Source organism: Pelodiscus sinensis, chromosome 4, assembly GCF_049634645.1.
Source record: "Pelodiscus sinensis isolate JC-2024 chromosome 4, ASM4963464v1, whole genome shotgun sequence".
Classification (NCBI taxonomy): Eukaryota; Metazoa; Chordata; order Testudines; family Trionychidae; genus Pelodiscus; species Pelodiscus sinensis.
In genome coordinates, this window is record NC_134714.1 from 3063912 (window position 1) to 3080392 (window position 16481).

Here is a 16481-nt window from a genome sequence, read left to right on the forward strand (position 1 = left end):
CACATTTACTAGATCATCTTTCCAATTTACAATTACTTCAGGAGGAAAATGTATTTAGTAGCTTGCAAACATGGCCATTCTTACCTTTGCATTGGCTTTTAGTTTTTCCTTCACTTTTCTCTGCTGTATGCTCTCTGCTATTTGGAAAGCTGGAAATGGTTTTCTTTTTGGATCGTTCATTACTACATACCTTGTAAAATAAGAAAATAAATGTATTTGCCAGAAATTAAACATGTCAGCTATAGTAAAACCAGTACTTAAGCATAAATTCTTTGTGTTGCATTCTGAGATGGCGGGCTGAGGGGTTGGTAAAAAGCTATATGGCACTGTATTTTGCAAATAGTGACGTTTGTACAAATTTCACATGGGACACCAGACAGCAAGACCAAAATAGTGGGTCAGGTTTCCTTTAATTTACAGGATGACTTCAACTAAGAAAGTAAGTCTCAAACTGAGGTTCGTGGAGCTCTCCATATCACAATGGTAAACCAGCAATGCATCAAACAATGATACCAGCTAGCTGTTTATAGCGAAGTCCAGTCCTCTTAAGGTTCCCAGAGACACTTGAATGCAACCATGATCAAAGTTTGCCTAGTGCAGGGGTGGCCAACCCACAGCTCTTTGCTCAAAGAAATGCAGCTCTTGCTAGTTCTGAGCCGCTTGCCGCTAGTTCTGAACTGCTCACAGCCAGCTACTCTGCGCACGCGCCCCAGCGCCTGGGAGGAGAAGCACATGGTGGCAGCTTCAGTGAGACCCAGGCATTGAGTTTGGGGGGAGGGGGGGAACGACTGGAGATGCCTGGCTCTGGAGGAGGCGGGGTGCATTGGGTTAGAGCAGGGGAGCTGGGGGGTGCCTGACTCTGCAAGAAGAGGAGGAGGATTGGGTTAGAGCAGGGGGACTGAAGCACCTTAAACTCAAAGTCTTCATGGGTGCAGAATAAGGCAGCCAACACAGATGACATATTTAAATTCCAGGGCAAAAAAAGAATCAGCATGTCCCTGGTTTACACTGAAGCAAAATGCAGGACTATGTAGCACTTTAAAGACTAACAAGATGGTTTATTAGATGATGAGCTTTCGTGGGCCAGACCCACTTCCTCAGATCAAATAGTGGAAGAAAATAGTCACAACCATATATACCAAAGGATACAATTAAAAAAAATGAACACATATGAAAAGGACAAATCACATTTCAGAACAGGAGGGGGATGCGGGGGGGGGGGGGGGGAGGAAAGAAGGTAAGTGTCTGTGAATTGATATTAGAGGTGGGGAGAGTGGGATGTCTGTGAGCTAATGGTATTAGAGGTGATAATTGGGGAAGCTATCTTGGTAATGGGTAAGATAGTTTGAGTGTTTGTTCATTCCTTCCCGGAGAGTGTCGAATTTTAACATGAATGACAGTTCAGAGGATTCCCTTTCAAGTGCAGATGTAAAAGGTCTTTGTAGCAGAATGCAGGTGGTTAAGTCATTGAGAGAGTGTCCTTTCTGGTTAAAATGGCAAGAAACTGATTTTTCTTTGTGATCTTGTCTGATATCTGTTTTGTGGGCATTAATCCTTTGGCGAAGTGTCTGAGATGTTTGTCCAATGTACATAGCAGACGGACACTTTCGGCACACGATAGCATAGATTATATTTCTGGATGCGCAGGAATATGTGTTCTTGATCTTATAACTCACTTGGTTAGGTCCAATAATGGTATCAGCAGAGTGAATATGTGGACAAAGCTGGCAACGGGGTTTGTTGCAAGGGAAGGTACCAGGGTTGGTATTAGTGTGGTATGTCCTGTGGTTGTTGGTAAGAATCATCTTGAGGTTAGGTGGTTGTCTATAGGAGACTATGGGTCTGTCTCCCAGAGCCTCTTGGAGTATGGTATCCTGTTCCAGTATAGGTTGTAGTTTATTGATAATGTGTTGGACAGGTTTAAGTGGGGGGTTGTAGGTGATGACAAGTGGTGTTCTATTGTCCTATAGACAACCACCTAACCTCAAGATGATTCTTACCAACAACCACAGGACATACCACACTAATACCAACCCTGGTACCTTCCCTTCCAACAAACCCCGTTGCCAGCTTCCCCAGTTATCACCTCTAATACCATTAGCTCACAGACGTCCCACTCTCCCCACCTCTAATATCAATTCACAGACACTTACCTTCCTTCCTTCCTTCCTCCCCCCTCCCCCCCCCCGCATCTCCCAGCTACCCCAGATCTGAGTGTCTTCCTTATTGTTTTGAACCTCTCATATTTTCAGTGTGGGACAGACCTGAATTTCCAGAACTATAAAAAAGCCACAATCTTCATAAGTTAAAAAAAAAAGAGGAAACCATACCAGAAATCAACAAGCTGGAGTGAAATGGGCACTTCAAATTGTGCTAATTTACTTCTCAGTACAGTTTAATTTTAAAAAGCTCACAGGACTTAATAGGGCAGTAGTGTTAAATTTTAAATACAAGGTGGAGATGCTTTTTTTAGTGTGAGACTATTACTGTATTTTAAAGGTTTTTGTTTTTTTTAAATTTGATGTCTTTTCCTTGTCAAGTTCTCTGAAGATCTATGGACTGGCCATGAATTATTTAAATGACTAGAGACTTTTTTATTTTTTTTTGTCTAAAATGTCCTGCAATGTTATTTTTATCACTACATTTTATATCACTATAGATAGATATATAAATATAAATATATAATACGTGGTTCTTTGCACTCTATCCACAACTATTTTGGCTCTTCGTCCCAAACTTGTTGGCCACCCTGTCCCAGTGTTAGAATTAGCTGACGGTTGCTAACACAAAGTGCAAAGGAACATCAGACTAGAAAGAGCCCTAATTAACTTGCCCAGATAATATAAGGAGTTTGTGATCAGGGACTTTAACCCACAACTCTTGCGTTCCAAGCTAGAATGCTAACCACTGAGCCATCCTTATGCTGAAGAAAGGATCCTCGCAAAGTAGTCCACAATTTAAATAAAGGTAAAAAACTACTGAATTAAGAATTCGTGGTGTACAAAAGTCACCTTTGATAGTTTTGAAATTATTATACAATAATGATAGAATGATGATAAAGTAATAAGATGCAGAAAAGTCTTACCAAACTCAAGTAGTTTTTTCCACCCTCTTCCATAGTAACATTTAGTTTATTATCAACAAATTCTCGTTCTCCACACCAGTAATTCAGTGGTGGTTTAATGCGCCGACCGCTACGGCTATAACTTGCATCTGGATCATTTTGCACAGGATGGCATTTGGGTGTTAGATCTATACACACACACAAAATCCTATTAGAAGCAGGATAGTTCTGGATTTTTTACACATCACAATGATTGTATTTTAAAAGTAATCTTAAGTATTATTAGAGGCATAAATCAAAATGCAGACAAGTTCAGAATATCACATTTACATAAAACCACTCTCTGGGGGTAGGCAGTCCCAGCTCTTCCCCCAGCCACGGTGGATGGCCGAGGCAGCGCCAGCCCCGGTCTCCACACCCTCCACTCTCCGGCTGCCTGGGAGGGTCAGGGCTATGTCAGCCACTGCTCTCCCCCTGGCCACCAGACCAGGGCTGTGGTGTGGCAGTCCTGGCTCACCCAAGCACCAGAGAGGAAGGAAGGGGGAGGCCACTCAGCAGAGGGGTGGCAGGAAATGTTTTTTTACACAGAGATAAAATACAGCACAACAGCAGGGGGAACCCACGATCACCTTCAACAGAGAGGGGCCCTGTTCTCTGAGCCCCGTCTTGAGTGTCCCTGCTTCCCCCAGAGCCCTGTGTACCCCACTTCCTGTGTGTTGCTGTTCTCTGCTCCCCCTTATGCTGCGTGTCCCTTTGCCACCATGCCTATGATGAGGAGCCCCATTCCATTACCCTCGCTCGGAGGGACCTCGCTCTCCGTCCCTGGCTTGGGGAGGGGAGCCCAGGCAGGAGTCCCCCAGCACAGAGCAGCCCTTCCCTCCAGCACAGAGGGGGCAGGCTCGGTGTCTGTCCCAGACGGGCCGGGCCAGGCCGTGGCAGCGGCTCAATGTTTCAACGCTCGGCAGGAGGCCACAGAGCAAGCCCTGCTGCCGTGGCGCTGAGTGGGGCATGGCTGCTGGGCAGCCTGTTGCCATCCCTGCTCTGCAGCATGATCCTGGCTGATTTTGGGGCACAGGTGGATCGCTCACCCTGCTCTGCCTTGAACGCAGATGTACAGGGCCAGGGCAAGCGCTCGCGGGGGGGCAGTGGTACTGAAGTGGTACTGCGGGCGGACATGCTGGTAGAGCCCTACTGCCCATGGAGAGGGGCTGCCTTGGTGCAGGGCTGGAGGGCCAGAAGTGCAGGAATGGCCGGGAGTAGGACCCACTGGTTTCTGAGGGCAGAGGGGGCAGCAGGACACAGTGACGTGCTGACACCACTCTGGCGCACAGCAGGAAGTTGTTTTATATCGAGAGATAAAAAGAGAAGGGCCAGACCAGGTCAGACCAAAGGTCCATCTAGCCCAGTATCCTGTCTTCTAACAGTGGCCAATGTCAGGTGTGCCAGAGGGAATGAACAGGACAGGTAGTCACCAAGTGATCCTTGCCATCACCCATTTCCAGTTTCTGCAATCAGAGGCAGTGGTCACCAACCAGTCTATCGGGATCGACTGGTCCATCTTGGCGCCTCTGACGGGGGATCCTGACAGGTTTGGCCAAGAGGCTATCAAATGCCGGCACTTCAGCTGCCCTTCCCCGCACTGCTGCTCCTCCTGCCCTTTGCCTTGGAGCTGTTCCCTGCTTCTACTTGCTGTGCAGGGCAGGGAAGAGAAGGGAGAGGAGGGGCGCTGACGCCAAGGTGCCTCCTCTCCCACCCTGTATCCTATCTCCACAGAATGGAGGGGGGCACAACAGGGCCTGGGAGGGAGGGAGTTTGCTGGCTGCTTTTGAGAGTGGTGCAGGGCCAGGGCAGGGTGAGCCTGCCTTAGCCCCACAGCACTACCTGTGGTAAGCAGTGTCCAGATAGAGCCTGCATCCTGCCCCCCGTCCCAGTCATAAACCCGTCCTCCACCCCAAGGCCCTGCCCTAGCCCTGTGCCCCCCCAGACCCAAACTCCCTTACAGAGCCTGTACCCTGAACCCCCAACTCCCTGACCCAGGCTCAGCTCAGAGACCCTCACACTCCAAATTCCTTAACCCAAGACCAGAGCCTGCACCCCAGCCCTCTGCCCCTGCCTGATGAAAGAGAGGAAGGATGGGGGAGGGAGGAAGGATGGAGCGAGCAGAGGCGGGGCCTTGGAGAAGGGGCACAAAGGAGGCGGGGCAAGGGTATTTGGCTTTGAGGTAAATCCTGGATTGCACTTAAATTCAAAGAGAGTGATCTCCTGCTTGAAAAGATTGGAGATCACTGGCATTCCTGCCCATCCTGGCTAATAGCTGTTGATGGATCTCTCCTCCATGAACCTGTCAGTTCTTTTTTGAACCATGCTACAGTCTCGACCTTCACATCCTCTGGCAAACATGCTCAAAGAGTTCCACAGGTTGACTATGCATTGGTAGAAGAAATGTCTCCCTTGGTGTTTTTTTAAACCTGCTGCCTATTCATTTCATTTTGTGGCCCCTAGCTCTTGTGTTCTGAGAAGGAGTAACACTTCCTTCTTTACTTTCTCCATAGTAGTCATGCTTTTATAGACCTCTATTATACCCCATCATCATTCATCACTTTTCCATGCTGAAAATGCAGGTTTTATTAATCTCTTCTTCTATGGATGTTCTTTTTATACCCTTAATAATTGTTGGTGCCTTTTTCTGAATCTTTTCCAATTCAATACATTACCCAAATTTTACTTATGTATCTCCAAATGTTAGTGCTTACATGACTATTCGATAGCCCCCAGGGGTGCAGAAGAGTGCCTGCCTGCCACCCTGCAGCCTCTGATACAGAGGCAGCAGTGTGGGGTGGAGGTAGTCCCTGTCCACAGGGGGCCTTAGCTCCCCACGGACAGGGGCTGCACTAGCATCCCACAGAGCAGCCTCCCCTGCCCTGCTACTTCTGACTGGGGGGAGGGGGCAGGCGGAGCTGGTGCTCATGGGGATGCAGCAAGGGGAGCGTCAGGCAGCTCTGCAGACAGAGGTTCAGCAGCACTGACGGAAGGGTCAGGTGGCTCCACAGGAGCTGATGTGTGTGGGGTGCCGGCTTGAAAGCCAGCTCCCACTTGCCCCACCACCCCCTCCTTGCAGCTGCCTCTCTATCAGAGGCAGCAGCATGGGGGTGGCAGTTGACTCTGCGAGATGCAGTGCTTGCGAGGAGCCAACTTAAAAGCCAGCTCCTCACAGGCACCGGCTCCCACTCCCCACCCTTTGTTCCTTTTGATACAGTGGCGGGGGGGGGCACAAGTGTATGTGGTCAACGGGATTAATCGATAAGTCTAGGCTTATCGGATCATCATGTAGTCAACTACACACTGACATCCCTAATTTGCATGTAGTATCTGTGAATGTACCACGAATTGAAATAGATATAATATAACATTTTCTGTCATCTATTTCTGTCTTAATGATTCCCAACATTGTTAGCTTTTTTGACTGCTGCTGCACACTCAGTGGATGTTTTCAGGGAGCTATCTACAATGACTCTAAGATTTCTTTCTTGAGTGGTTACACAAGTGGATCACAGATGTTGCCAGACCAGAGTCCCAGATTTCGGAGGTTCAATCCGTACTAACAATTTTGACCAAAAATACCAAGAAGAGTACTCACATCTGTTCTCATTATTTAGTGCGACTTCATAAGTGGTGTTTTGTGTTATGGGTTGTTTTTTTAAGTCTCCCATTAACTCTTCTTCTACTTCCACCGCATCCATAGAACTGATTTTTTCATTGCCAGCCTCATCAGTATCTTGTTCTTTGCTAATGTTTTGAAGTTTAAGAAAAAAATAGGAAAACAAAATTTGTCAGTGTTTAATATTGTTTAGCTGAAGAACATGGTGAAACACTATTTTATACAAAACACAGTAAACTCACAAATTAAAAAGCTTTGTATGCTGTTCTTCCCTTGTCCCCACAATCTGACACTACTGGATAAATCCAGCTGCACTGATGCAAACCCCTACTCTAAATAAACTACAACAGACTCCAAGCCAGTGAAAACGAGTATCCTGATGGCACCACTGCAGCTAACTCAGTGTAGCTACACTTGTCTCTCTGGCTAGGTCTACACAGCAACGTTGTCGGAACAACTGACTTTATTCTGAGTGTGTCTACACTTATAAGCCTTTATTTCAAAATAATGTCAAGCTGGAGGACTTCTTACTCCGACTCATGGTAACTCTCATTTCATGAGGAGTAAGGGAAATTGAAGGAAGAGTGTTCTTCCTTCGCCTTCCTGCTGTGTATACAGTGCCAAAAGCTGACTTAAGCTATGCAATTGACGTAGATGAAGTAGCGAAGCTTAATTTGATTTGAGCCCTTCTGTGTAGATGTACCCTCTCTCTCATACTCTTCCATGCACAGTAGACAAAGTCTCCTAACCTCTATTTTACATCTAATATATTGGCTACTAAGAATTTGCTTAGAACATAGCCTAGACTAACAGCTACTAAACTGCGGTTGCAGGGATGTTAGTGTATAGTCATTTAAACAATTAACCAATAAGACAGGATTAACCCATAAGCCCAAACAACTGCATGAACACACCCCCCTTGCCGCCTCTGTGTCTTTTAAGCCAGCTCCCCGCATGTGCCTGTTCCCACAGAGCTGTCTGCCCCTTCTGCTCCCTCTCAGAGGCTGCAGCATCCGGGGGGAAAAGCTGGGGCTTGAGGGGAAGCAAACTTCTTAAAAGCAGCTTCCCATGAGCACCAGATCCTGCAGAGCCACCTTCACTCTCCACCCTGTGCTGCTACTCTGATAGAGAGGCAGCAACAGCGTGGAGAGTTGGGAGGCAGGCAGGGACTAGAACATGCGGGAAGCCGGCTTTCAAGCCAGCTCTCCGGACGTATCAGCTCCTGTGGAGCCGCCTGCCTTCCATCCCCATGCTGCTGTCTCACTATCAAAGGAAGCAGCATGGGGGTGAGGGGAAAGAGCAGGTAAGAGCTGATACATGCAGGGAATCAGCTTTTAAGCTGGCTTTCTGCATGTCCCGAGCGCCAGCTGGAGGGGCAGGTGGGAGCACCACCTCCGCCCCCCATCCTGCCTCTGTATCTGAGGTAGCAGCACAGGAGGGAGGGGAAGGGTAGGTGGGAGCCGGTATACGTGGTGAGATGGCTTCCCAGACGTCCGCTCCTGTGGAGCTGCCTGCCCCCTGCGCTGCTGCCTCTATCAGCAGCCATGGGGGAGGGGCAGCAGATGGGAAAGTTTAAAAGCGAGAGCATTGGCCCCCCCTTTGCCCCACCCCAGCATAAGCACACGTAACTGCTAAAAATTCAAGAATATGACAGTTAACATCCCTACACAATTGTATTGCATAGTTCTTAAAAACAAGTATTCACTCTACACTATGAAGTTAGCACTGAAAAAATAAAGGCCTTCTAAAATTTACCTCTTTAGTTCCTCAAGAAAATTCTCAATATATTGTTTCCATAGTTTTGGAAATCCACATTTAAACCTATTGATGAATTTGCATGGAAATCCTGTTTGAAACAAAGGAGAGTGTTAATAATGCCTAAAATATTAATACCTTCTCCAGCATTTCTCCCCCTTTCACAGTAAGAAATGCAATACAGGATCATCTTCATTTTCTAAAACAGTGTTTCCCATGGAACCCTGGGGTTCCGCGAAGAGCCAGCATTCCCCCACCCCTCTGAAAGAGAGGGAGCCGGCTAGCTTGTTTTCTGTTCCTCCCTGGTGACGCAGAGGCATAGGAAGGCAGGAGCAGGGGGAACAGTTGCTCCTGGCCGGCATACTAGGGAGGTGCCGGACAGGGGTGACCCCACGTGACCCACAGCAGGGAGAGAAGCACTTCCCCTCCCCAAAGGAGCCGGCGCGCGCTGCCTGAACAGCTGGGGTTGTGGCACCCAGCAACTTAGTTCCGCGGCCTTTCTGCACCGTGCGGGGGGGAGGAAGGGGAGGGGAGGTCAGGAGACCCGGGTCTACACAGCTCCGACTGCGCAGGCAGCGCTCTCTGCCCTGGGACTCCTCCCTCCCCGCCCCCCGCCCACGCAGGACAGCATCACGGAAGTAAGTTGATGGAGTGCAAGAGCCCCTGCTGCTCAGGCAGTGCGCACGCCAACGGTTTGGAGAGGGGAAGTGCAATCACAGGACTGCCAGGTACTGATCCCAGCTGCCCGTCACCTGCCCAGACCCCCCCCATGAGTACCCTGTCCCCACCAGCACTGTCCCCAGCACCCAGAAGCACCCTGTCCCCAGTGCCAGCATCCTGCCGCCCACCCCAGGACCCTGGCCCTGGTCCCAGCACCCTGCCACTCACCCCAGCAGCACCCTGGCCCTAGCCGTAGCACTATGCCATCCACCCTAGCACCTAGCACCACCCTGTCCCTGACCCCAGCACCCTGCCACCCACTGCAGCACCCAGCACCACCCTGTCCCCAGTCCCCTGCTACCCATCCTAGCACCCAGCAGCACCCTGTCCCCTGCCTGCACCAGCACAGTTCGGACCACATTAGTGAGGCTTGGGGGGTTTTGGAGGGTTGTTGGGGGGTTTTTTTGCATCTCACTTGTGTGGCCCCAACTGACTTTTCTGTGGGTCAGTGACCCTTGACTCAAAACAGGTTCCTCGCCCCTCTCATAAATAAAGACAATGTTAAAACCTTTTGAGTTTTTAAATAAAATATGTCAAATGAAGCCTGGCCAACATGCCCCCAATTGGGGCCAAACCCCCATCTCACTGCAGCATCATAACACTCCTGCACCACCTGACCCCAAATCTGAGCCTATCATACACTGGAACCCCGTCCTGAGCCTCTTACATCCCCACACTCCTGCCTTCCCACATCCTCAGTCTTCTGTCACAGCACTCCTGCACCATCCACACATGGCAAATCTGTGTCCTGAGCCCATCATACTCACAACCTTCTTGCCCTAAGCCCTTCATATATCCATCCCAAACTCCTGCACCCTCACATCCACAAGCCTGTGACTTGCTCGGCACCCCAACCTTCCACCTGAGCCCCACACTCCCCAGCCTGGAGCCTCCTCCCTGAGCCAGCGTCCCCTTCTCCTGCATCCAAATTCCCTCCCAGAGCTTGCACTTCTCACGCCTTCCCACACCCAAATCCCTCATTCCCGCCCCAGAGCCCGCACCTCCTGTCTCAACCCAGTGAGAGTATATAAGGGCTGGGGATAGCAAGTGATGGAGAGGAGGGGAACAGAGAGGGGTGAGGTCTTTGGAAGGAATGTGATTTTCATGCATTGGTGGGTCCCCCTCTTTTTTTTTTCTTGACAAACCTTGGGGTTCCTTGAAATTCTGAAAAGGGTTCGATGGCCAAATAAATTGGGAAACACTGTTCTAAAAAGTCTAAGAAAACTACTTAAATCTATTAAATTGTTGCAATTTTAAGGAAGCTGGCTCCTCCAACTTAAGATGATTGCATTTGCAGACCTTTAAAAGGAGTCAAACTAATTTTAAAAGGCAACCAACATTCTCTTCACTACTCTGCAGGTGTGGTGACTGCAGACCTAAGTCATTAAATTCTGGGCTTTGGGAATCAAAGACCCAGAATTTCCCAACTGCTCTTCCATCCCCTATGCCTGGCTGGCTGTCACTCCACGTTTGGAAATTATGGGTAAGCCTGCAAGCTGACCTCCAGTTCACTCAGTGTTTAAAGAAGCCAGTTAGCAGCAAATAGTACAATCTCTCTCAGAAGGAACCAGATAAGCTCCTATTTTCTGAATCTCTCTCTATATATATAAAAGTTCTTCCTGCCACGCACAGAATGACATCATCAGGATCCCTGGCCACGAAAGCCTCCAGACAGAAGGGGCTGGCAAGCATAGTGAGCAGTGGGCGCAGCTCCCTAGTTGCTAAAAAAGTCAGGCTATTTGAGTATAGGGATATATGTTACTATTGTCAACAAGAGGATCATAACAAGATCTTCAGTGCTGACACCTCATTTTTAATTAGAACATTGGAAAAATATTTTTGCTTTTTGATTAAGACCACCTAAGACGACACTATGAAAAAATGACATCTGAATACTTAATTTGGTTCACTGACAGCAGCCCATAAGATGTAGTACATTATGTGTTACATAGAAAAAGAACAGTAGTCAATTTTCCTCCCCAAGAAACAGATACATAGTCAATTTCAATTATTTCAGTGGCTTACTTTTAATTAATTCACTTGAATAGCAAACTGCTAAACTGAATACTGAAAAATACTGCCATAGGAATGGGTAAAAGTCAATTTAATTTAAACCTACTCTGCATGCAGCTGGCAGCACTGTGCATTTAGTGTTTGGAAATGGGTTGCAGGTTAGAGATGTTATCACTGCATCCATGACCTAAGAGAACCATTGCACTTTTGCAGTTGTGCGTGACTTTTTATGCAGTGGCCAATAAATGCAGACTTCCCTCAATTCATCCTAATAGATCATTTGGTGTACAGATGGGGTGAGAGGAAGAATGACATAAGAACATAAGAACGGCCGTACTGGGTCAGACCAAAGGTCCTTCTAGCCCAGTATCCTGTCTACCGACAGTGGCCAGCACCAGGTGCCCCAGAGAGGGTGGACCGAAGACAATGATCAAGCGATTTGTCTCCTGCCATCTCTCTCCAGCCTCTGACAAACAGAGGCCAAGGACACCATTTTATCCCCTGGCTAATAGCCTTTTATGGACCTAACCTCCAGGAAATTATCTAGCTTCTCTTGAAACTCTATTATAGTCCTAGCCTTCACAGCCTCCTCTGGCAAGGAGTTCCACAGGTTGACTACACGCTGTGTGAAGAAGAACTTTCTTTTATTCGTTTTAAACTTGCTACCCATTACTGAAGCACTAGAGGCCAGAGATCCCCATCTCAGTTCAACCAACTGGAATAAAGGCATTGAAAGACTCCACAAAAGATGCCCAACTTAAATGTATACCCTAAATTAGAAAACACAGTACGAGAACCCAGAAAGAGCCAATGTGGCTTAAATCAGATAAAAAATGAAGATAAAAAAGCATAGTTTAAAAAGTAGAAGTTAAATTGCAGTGATGAAAATAGAAAGGAGCATAGACTCTGTTAAATGACATGTAAAAATATAATAAGAGAGGTCAAAAAGGAACGTGAAGAACATCTAGCCAAAAAGTAATAGCAAAAGGTACATCCGAAGCAGGAAGCCTGCTCAATAACCAGTGAGGCCATTGGACAATCAAGATGCTAAAGGAGCACTCAAGGTTAATAAGGTCATTGTGGAGAAACTCAATGAATTCAGTCTTCATGTCTGAGGATGTTAAGGAGATTCCCAAACCTGAGCCATTCTTTTTAAGTGGCAAATCTGAAGAACTGTCTCAGATTCAACTGTCATTAGAAGAGGTTGGAACAAACTGATAAACCTAGGGTAGGAAACCTTTTCTGGGTTGGGGGCCACTGACCCACAGAAAAAAAATTAGTTGAGGGTCACGCAGAAGTGAGAAACCAAAAAACAACAAAAAAAAATCCCAAACCTCATTAACATGGACCCTGAGTGAGGAGGAGACAGACACTCCTCACATTCCCCTCCCACACCAGAGCCATGGGGAACAAGACAGAATGCAGGTATTTAAATAATGGAGCTGAGTCTGATGAGTGGGCAGAGGAGCAGACTTAACCTGCTTAAGTGTTATTTCCTTTTCACCCATGGGCTATTATGAATTTTAAGTTTTAAAACTAGTACTAACATTTAGAATGGATACCTGTATTATCTCAGATTCATGAATCAAAATAAGTTACAGCCAGTATATTCTCTCTCTCAGCTGCTTGGCTAACTGGTTCTTGCTCTCACCGTCATGATCTAACCCGTGGAGGGATGATAGGAGTTGCTATAGGGAACTTTCTGGGTGTCTGGCTGATGAATCTTGCCCACATGCTCAGGGTTTAGCTGATCGCCATATTTGGGGTCGGGAAGGAATTTTCCTCCAGGGTAGATTGGCAGAGGCCCTGGAGGTTTTTCGCCTTCCTCTGTAGCATTGGGCACAGATCACAGCTGAAGGACTCTCTGCATGTTGGGGCCTTCAAAGTATTGGAAGGCTTCAATATCTTTGATATAGGTGAGAGGATTATTCTAAGAGGGGTGGTTGAGATTCTGTGGCCTGCACTGTGCAGGGGGTCAGACTAGATGATCATAATGGTCCCTTCTGACCTTAAAGTCTATGAATCTATGAATAAAGTCTATGAAAGATGGGGCCTGGGGGCCAGATCCCACCTGCAGACTGCATCAGGCCGCTTTCTACTTATATCCTGCTGTCTGTGCCACCAAATTCCAGGCAGTGCTCAAGCAGCAGGATACTCTTTCAATAGCTCCTGGTTGCGGAGCTACTCCAGCACAGTCTGGAGCTGCAAGCCCGTTAAATAGCCTCAGCAACCCCAGCTGTCTGCCAGGCAACGCAGTAGCAGTGGGCTGAGTCATGAGCCCTTTGCTGTCTTTTTAATTCAAAGCCTCTGGCCCCAGGCAACTCTGGGAGAGGCTATCCTCAGGCCTGCTCCATCTGCCCCAGACCCACTCTTCTGGTGGATGGAGCTGGCCCATGACTATGTACCATAATTCATTAAGCGGCCTCTCTGAGAAAATTATTATCCACCACTGATCTAACCGAGCACCATATCTGGCATCAGAAAGGAATTTTCCCTGAGACCCGATTGGCAGTAACTTTGGAGATTTTCACATTCTCTACACCAGTATTTCCCAAATTTATTTGGCCACGGAACACTTTTAAACTTGAAAGAATTTTGTGGAAACCCTAATAACAGTCTTGTATACGGAGCTGAAAAAGTAGACCACAAATAAATAAGGATAATAATAAACAAATGCTAAACAAGATAATGATATGTAGATTAATCTAGCATAGTGAATTTATATGTGTCATGGTTAAATTTTTAAATACAAGAAATCACGCAACTATACTGAAGTATAGTATTTGTGAGAGCACTGCTTGTGCACTCCTATACAAGCAACTGGTTTGACAGCTGAAGCTTCGACTCTGTCCGACGTGGCACTAGTATACAGGCAGTCCCCGGGTTACGTACAAGATAGGGACTGTAGGTTTGTTCTTAAGTTGAATCTGTATGTAAGTCGGAAATGGCGTCAGCCGCTGCTGAAACTGATCAGTTTCAACCACGGCTGAATCTGGACGCCAGTTCTGACTTACATACAGATTCAACTTAAGAACCCCAGGCGTCCCCAAGTCAGATGCTGCTGAAACTGATCAGCGGCTGATTCCAGGAAGCCTGGGGCAGAGCAACTCTGCCTCGGGCTTCCTGTAGTCAGCCGCTGGTCAGTTTCAGCAGCGGCTGACTTGGGGACGCCTGGGGCAGAGCAGCTGGGGTGCTGCCAGGTTGGTCCGGAGTGGCGCTGCGGGACCAATCCGGCAGCCCCCAGCTGCTCTACCCCAGGGGTAGGCAAGAAAAGCCTGGTCTGCTGAGGGGGTGGGGGGGAGCACTAGCTGCACACCCCCCCCCCAGCAGACCAGGGAGACAGGGGTGGCGGGACCATCCAAGTCCTCCACGGCTTTGCTCCGTCTCCCTGGTCTGCTGACCTGGGAGACGCGGAGCAAAGCCGCAGAGCACGTGGGCAGCGGGACAGTCCAGGCACGCTGCAGCTGTCCCACTGCTGGCATGCTCAGAGGCTTTGCTCCCCATCTCCCTGGTCTGCTGGTCAGACCAGGGAGACGGGGAGCAAAGCTGCGGAGCATGCCCGCAGTGGGACAGCCCAGGCACGCTTGAGCTGTCCCCCTGCGGGCGTGCTCCACGGCTTTGCTTCCCATCTCCCTGGTCTGCTGGTCGGGAGACGGGGAGCAAAGCCTTAGAGCACGCCCGCAGCGGGACAGCCCAGGCGCGCCGCGGCTGTCCCACTGCGGGCGTGCTCCAAGGCTTTGCTCCCCATCTTCCTGGTCTGCTGGTCGGGAGACGGGGAGCAAAGCCGCGGAGCACGCCCGCAGGGGGACAGCTCAAGCGCTCCCGGGCTGTCCCGCTGTGGGCATGCTCCAAGGCTTTGTTCCCCGTCTCCCTGCAGACCAGGGAGATGGGGAGCAGCTTTTCTCGCCCCGAAGGACGGGGGCGGTGGATCGCGGCGCGTCTGAGCGCCCTGCTGCTCCCGTCCTCCGGGGCGAGAAAAGCCCCGTTTGTAACTGCGGATCCGATATAAGTCGGATCCGCGTAACTCAGGGACTGCCTGTATTTTTATTCAGTCACCCACGTGGTCCACACTCCCTGAGAGTGAATACAGGGATTTACGGTACTCCACTGAATGGCCACGTGCACAGCGCTGAGTAGTGACATCATCGTCCCCACTCTCTGGCTAAGCTGGCATTACACAGGGACACTTACCATGGCAAACACAAATGGAAATTGATTTCAATAAAATTGAATATAAATGCTTAAATATTGTTTTAATCATAAAATGTGATTGTAATGGAATTTTCTCATGGAACCCTTATTTTCACTTTGCAGAACCCCGGGGTTCCACGGAACACCATTTGGGAAACACTGCTCTACACCATATAGGGGTTTCTCTCCATTTAATAATTCCCCGGCCATTCCAGGGACCTTGATTGCTGGCGCTCTTTGTTGTACATAAGAACGGCCATACTGGGTCAGGCCAAAGGTCCATCTAGCCCAGTAGCCTGTCTGCCGACAGTGGCCAGCACCAGGTGCCCCAGAGAGGGTGGACCGAAGACAATGATCAAGCGATTTGTCTCCTGCCATCCTTCTCCAACCTCTGACAAACAGAGGCCAGGGACACCATTTCTATCTCCTGGCTAATAGCCTTTTATGGACCTAACCTCCATGAATTTATCCAGCTTCTCTTTAAACTCTGTTATAGTTCTAGCCTTCACAGCTGCCTCTGGCAAGGAGTTCCACAGGCTGACTACACGCCGTGTGAAGAAGAACTTTCTTTTATTAGTTTTAAACCGGCTACCCATTAATTTCATTTGGTGTCCTTTAGTTCTTCTGTTATGGGAGCTAATAAATACCTTTTCTTTATTCGCCCTCTCCACACCACTCATGATTTTATATTCCTCTATCATATCCCCCCTCAGTCTCCTCTTTTCTAAACTGAAAAGTCCCAGTTGTTTTAACCTCTCTTCATATGGGACCCGTTCCAAACCCCTAATCATTTTAGTTGCCCTTTTCTGAACCCTTTCCAAGGCCAAAATATCTTTTTTGAGGTGAGGAGACCATCTCTGTACACAGTATTCAAGATGTGGGTGTACCATAGTTTTATACAGGGGCAGTAAGATGTTCTGGGTCTTATTTTCTTTCCCTTTCTTAATAATTCCTAGCATCCTATTTGCCTTTTTGACCGCCGCTGCACACTGTGTGGAAGTTTTCAGAGAACTGTCCACGATAACTCCAAGATCTCTTTCCTGATTTGTTGTAGCCAAATTAGCCCCCATCATTCTGTAC

The 16481-nt window shown here is 48.3% G+C and overlaps 1 protein-coding gene across 3 annotated transcripts in view; it reads right to left on the bottom strand.

The window, feature by feature from the left end:
• The window catches only part of MIS18BP1 (MIS18 binding protein 1), a 64891-nt gene that overhangs the window by 25228 nt on the left and 23182 nt on the right, over positions 1–16481 (bottom strand). For all 3 annotated transcript variants that reach the window (XM_075926124.1, XM_014572324.3, XM_075926125.1), the window contains exons 7-10: positions 8478–8568; positions 6702–6850; positions 3086–3252; positions 85–190 (exon numbers count right to left, since the gene is read on the bottom strand). In XM_075926124.1, the coding sequence (XP_075782239.1) occupies positions 85–190; positions 3086–3252; positions 6702–6850; positions 8478–8568 (513 nt within the window). The remainder of the gene's footprint in view (positions 1–84; positions 191–3085; positions 3253–6701; positions 6851–8477; positions 8569–16481) is intronic.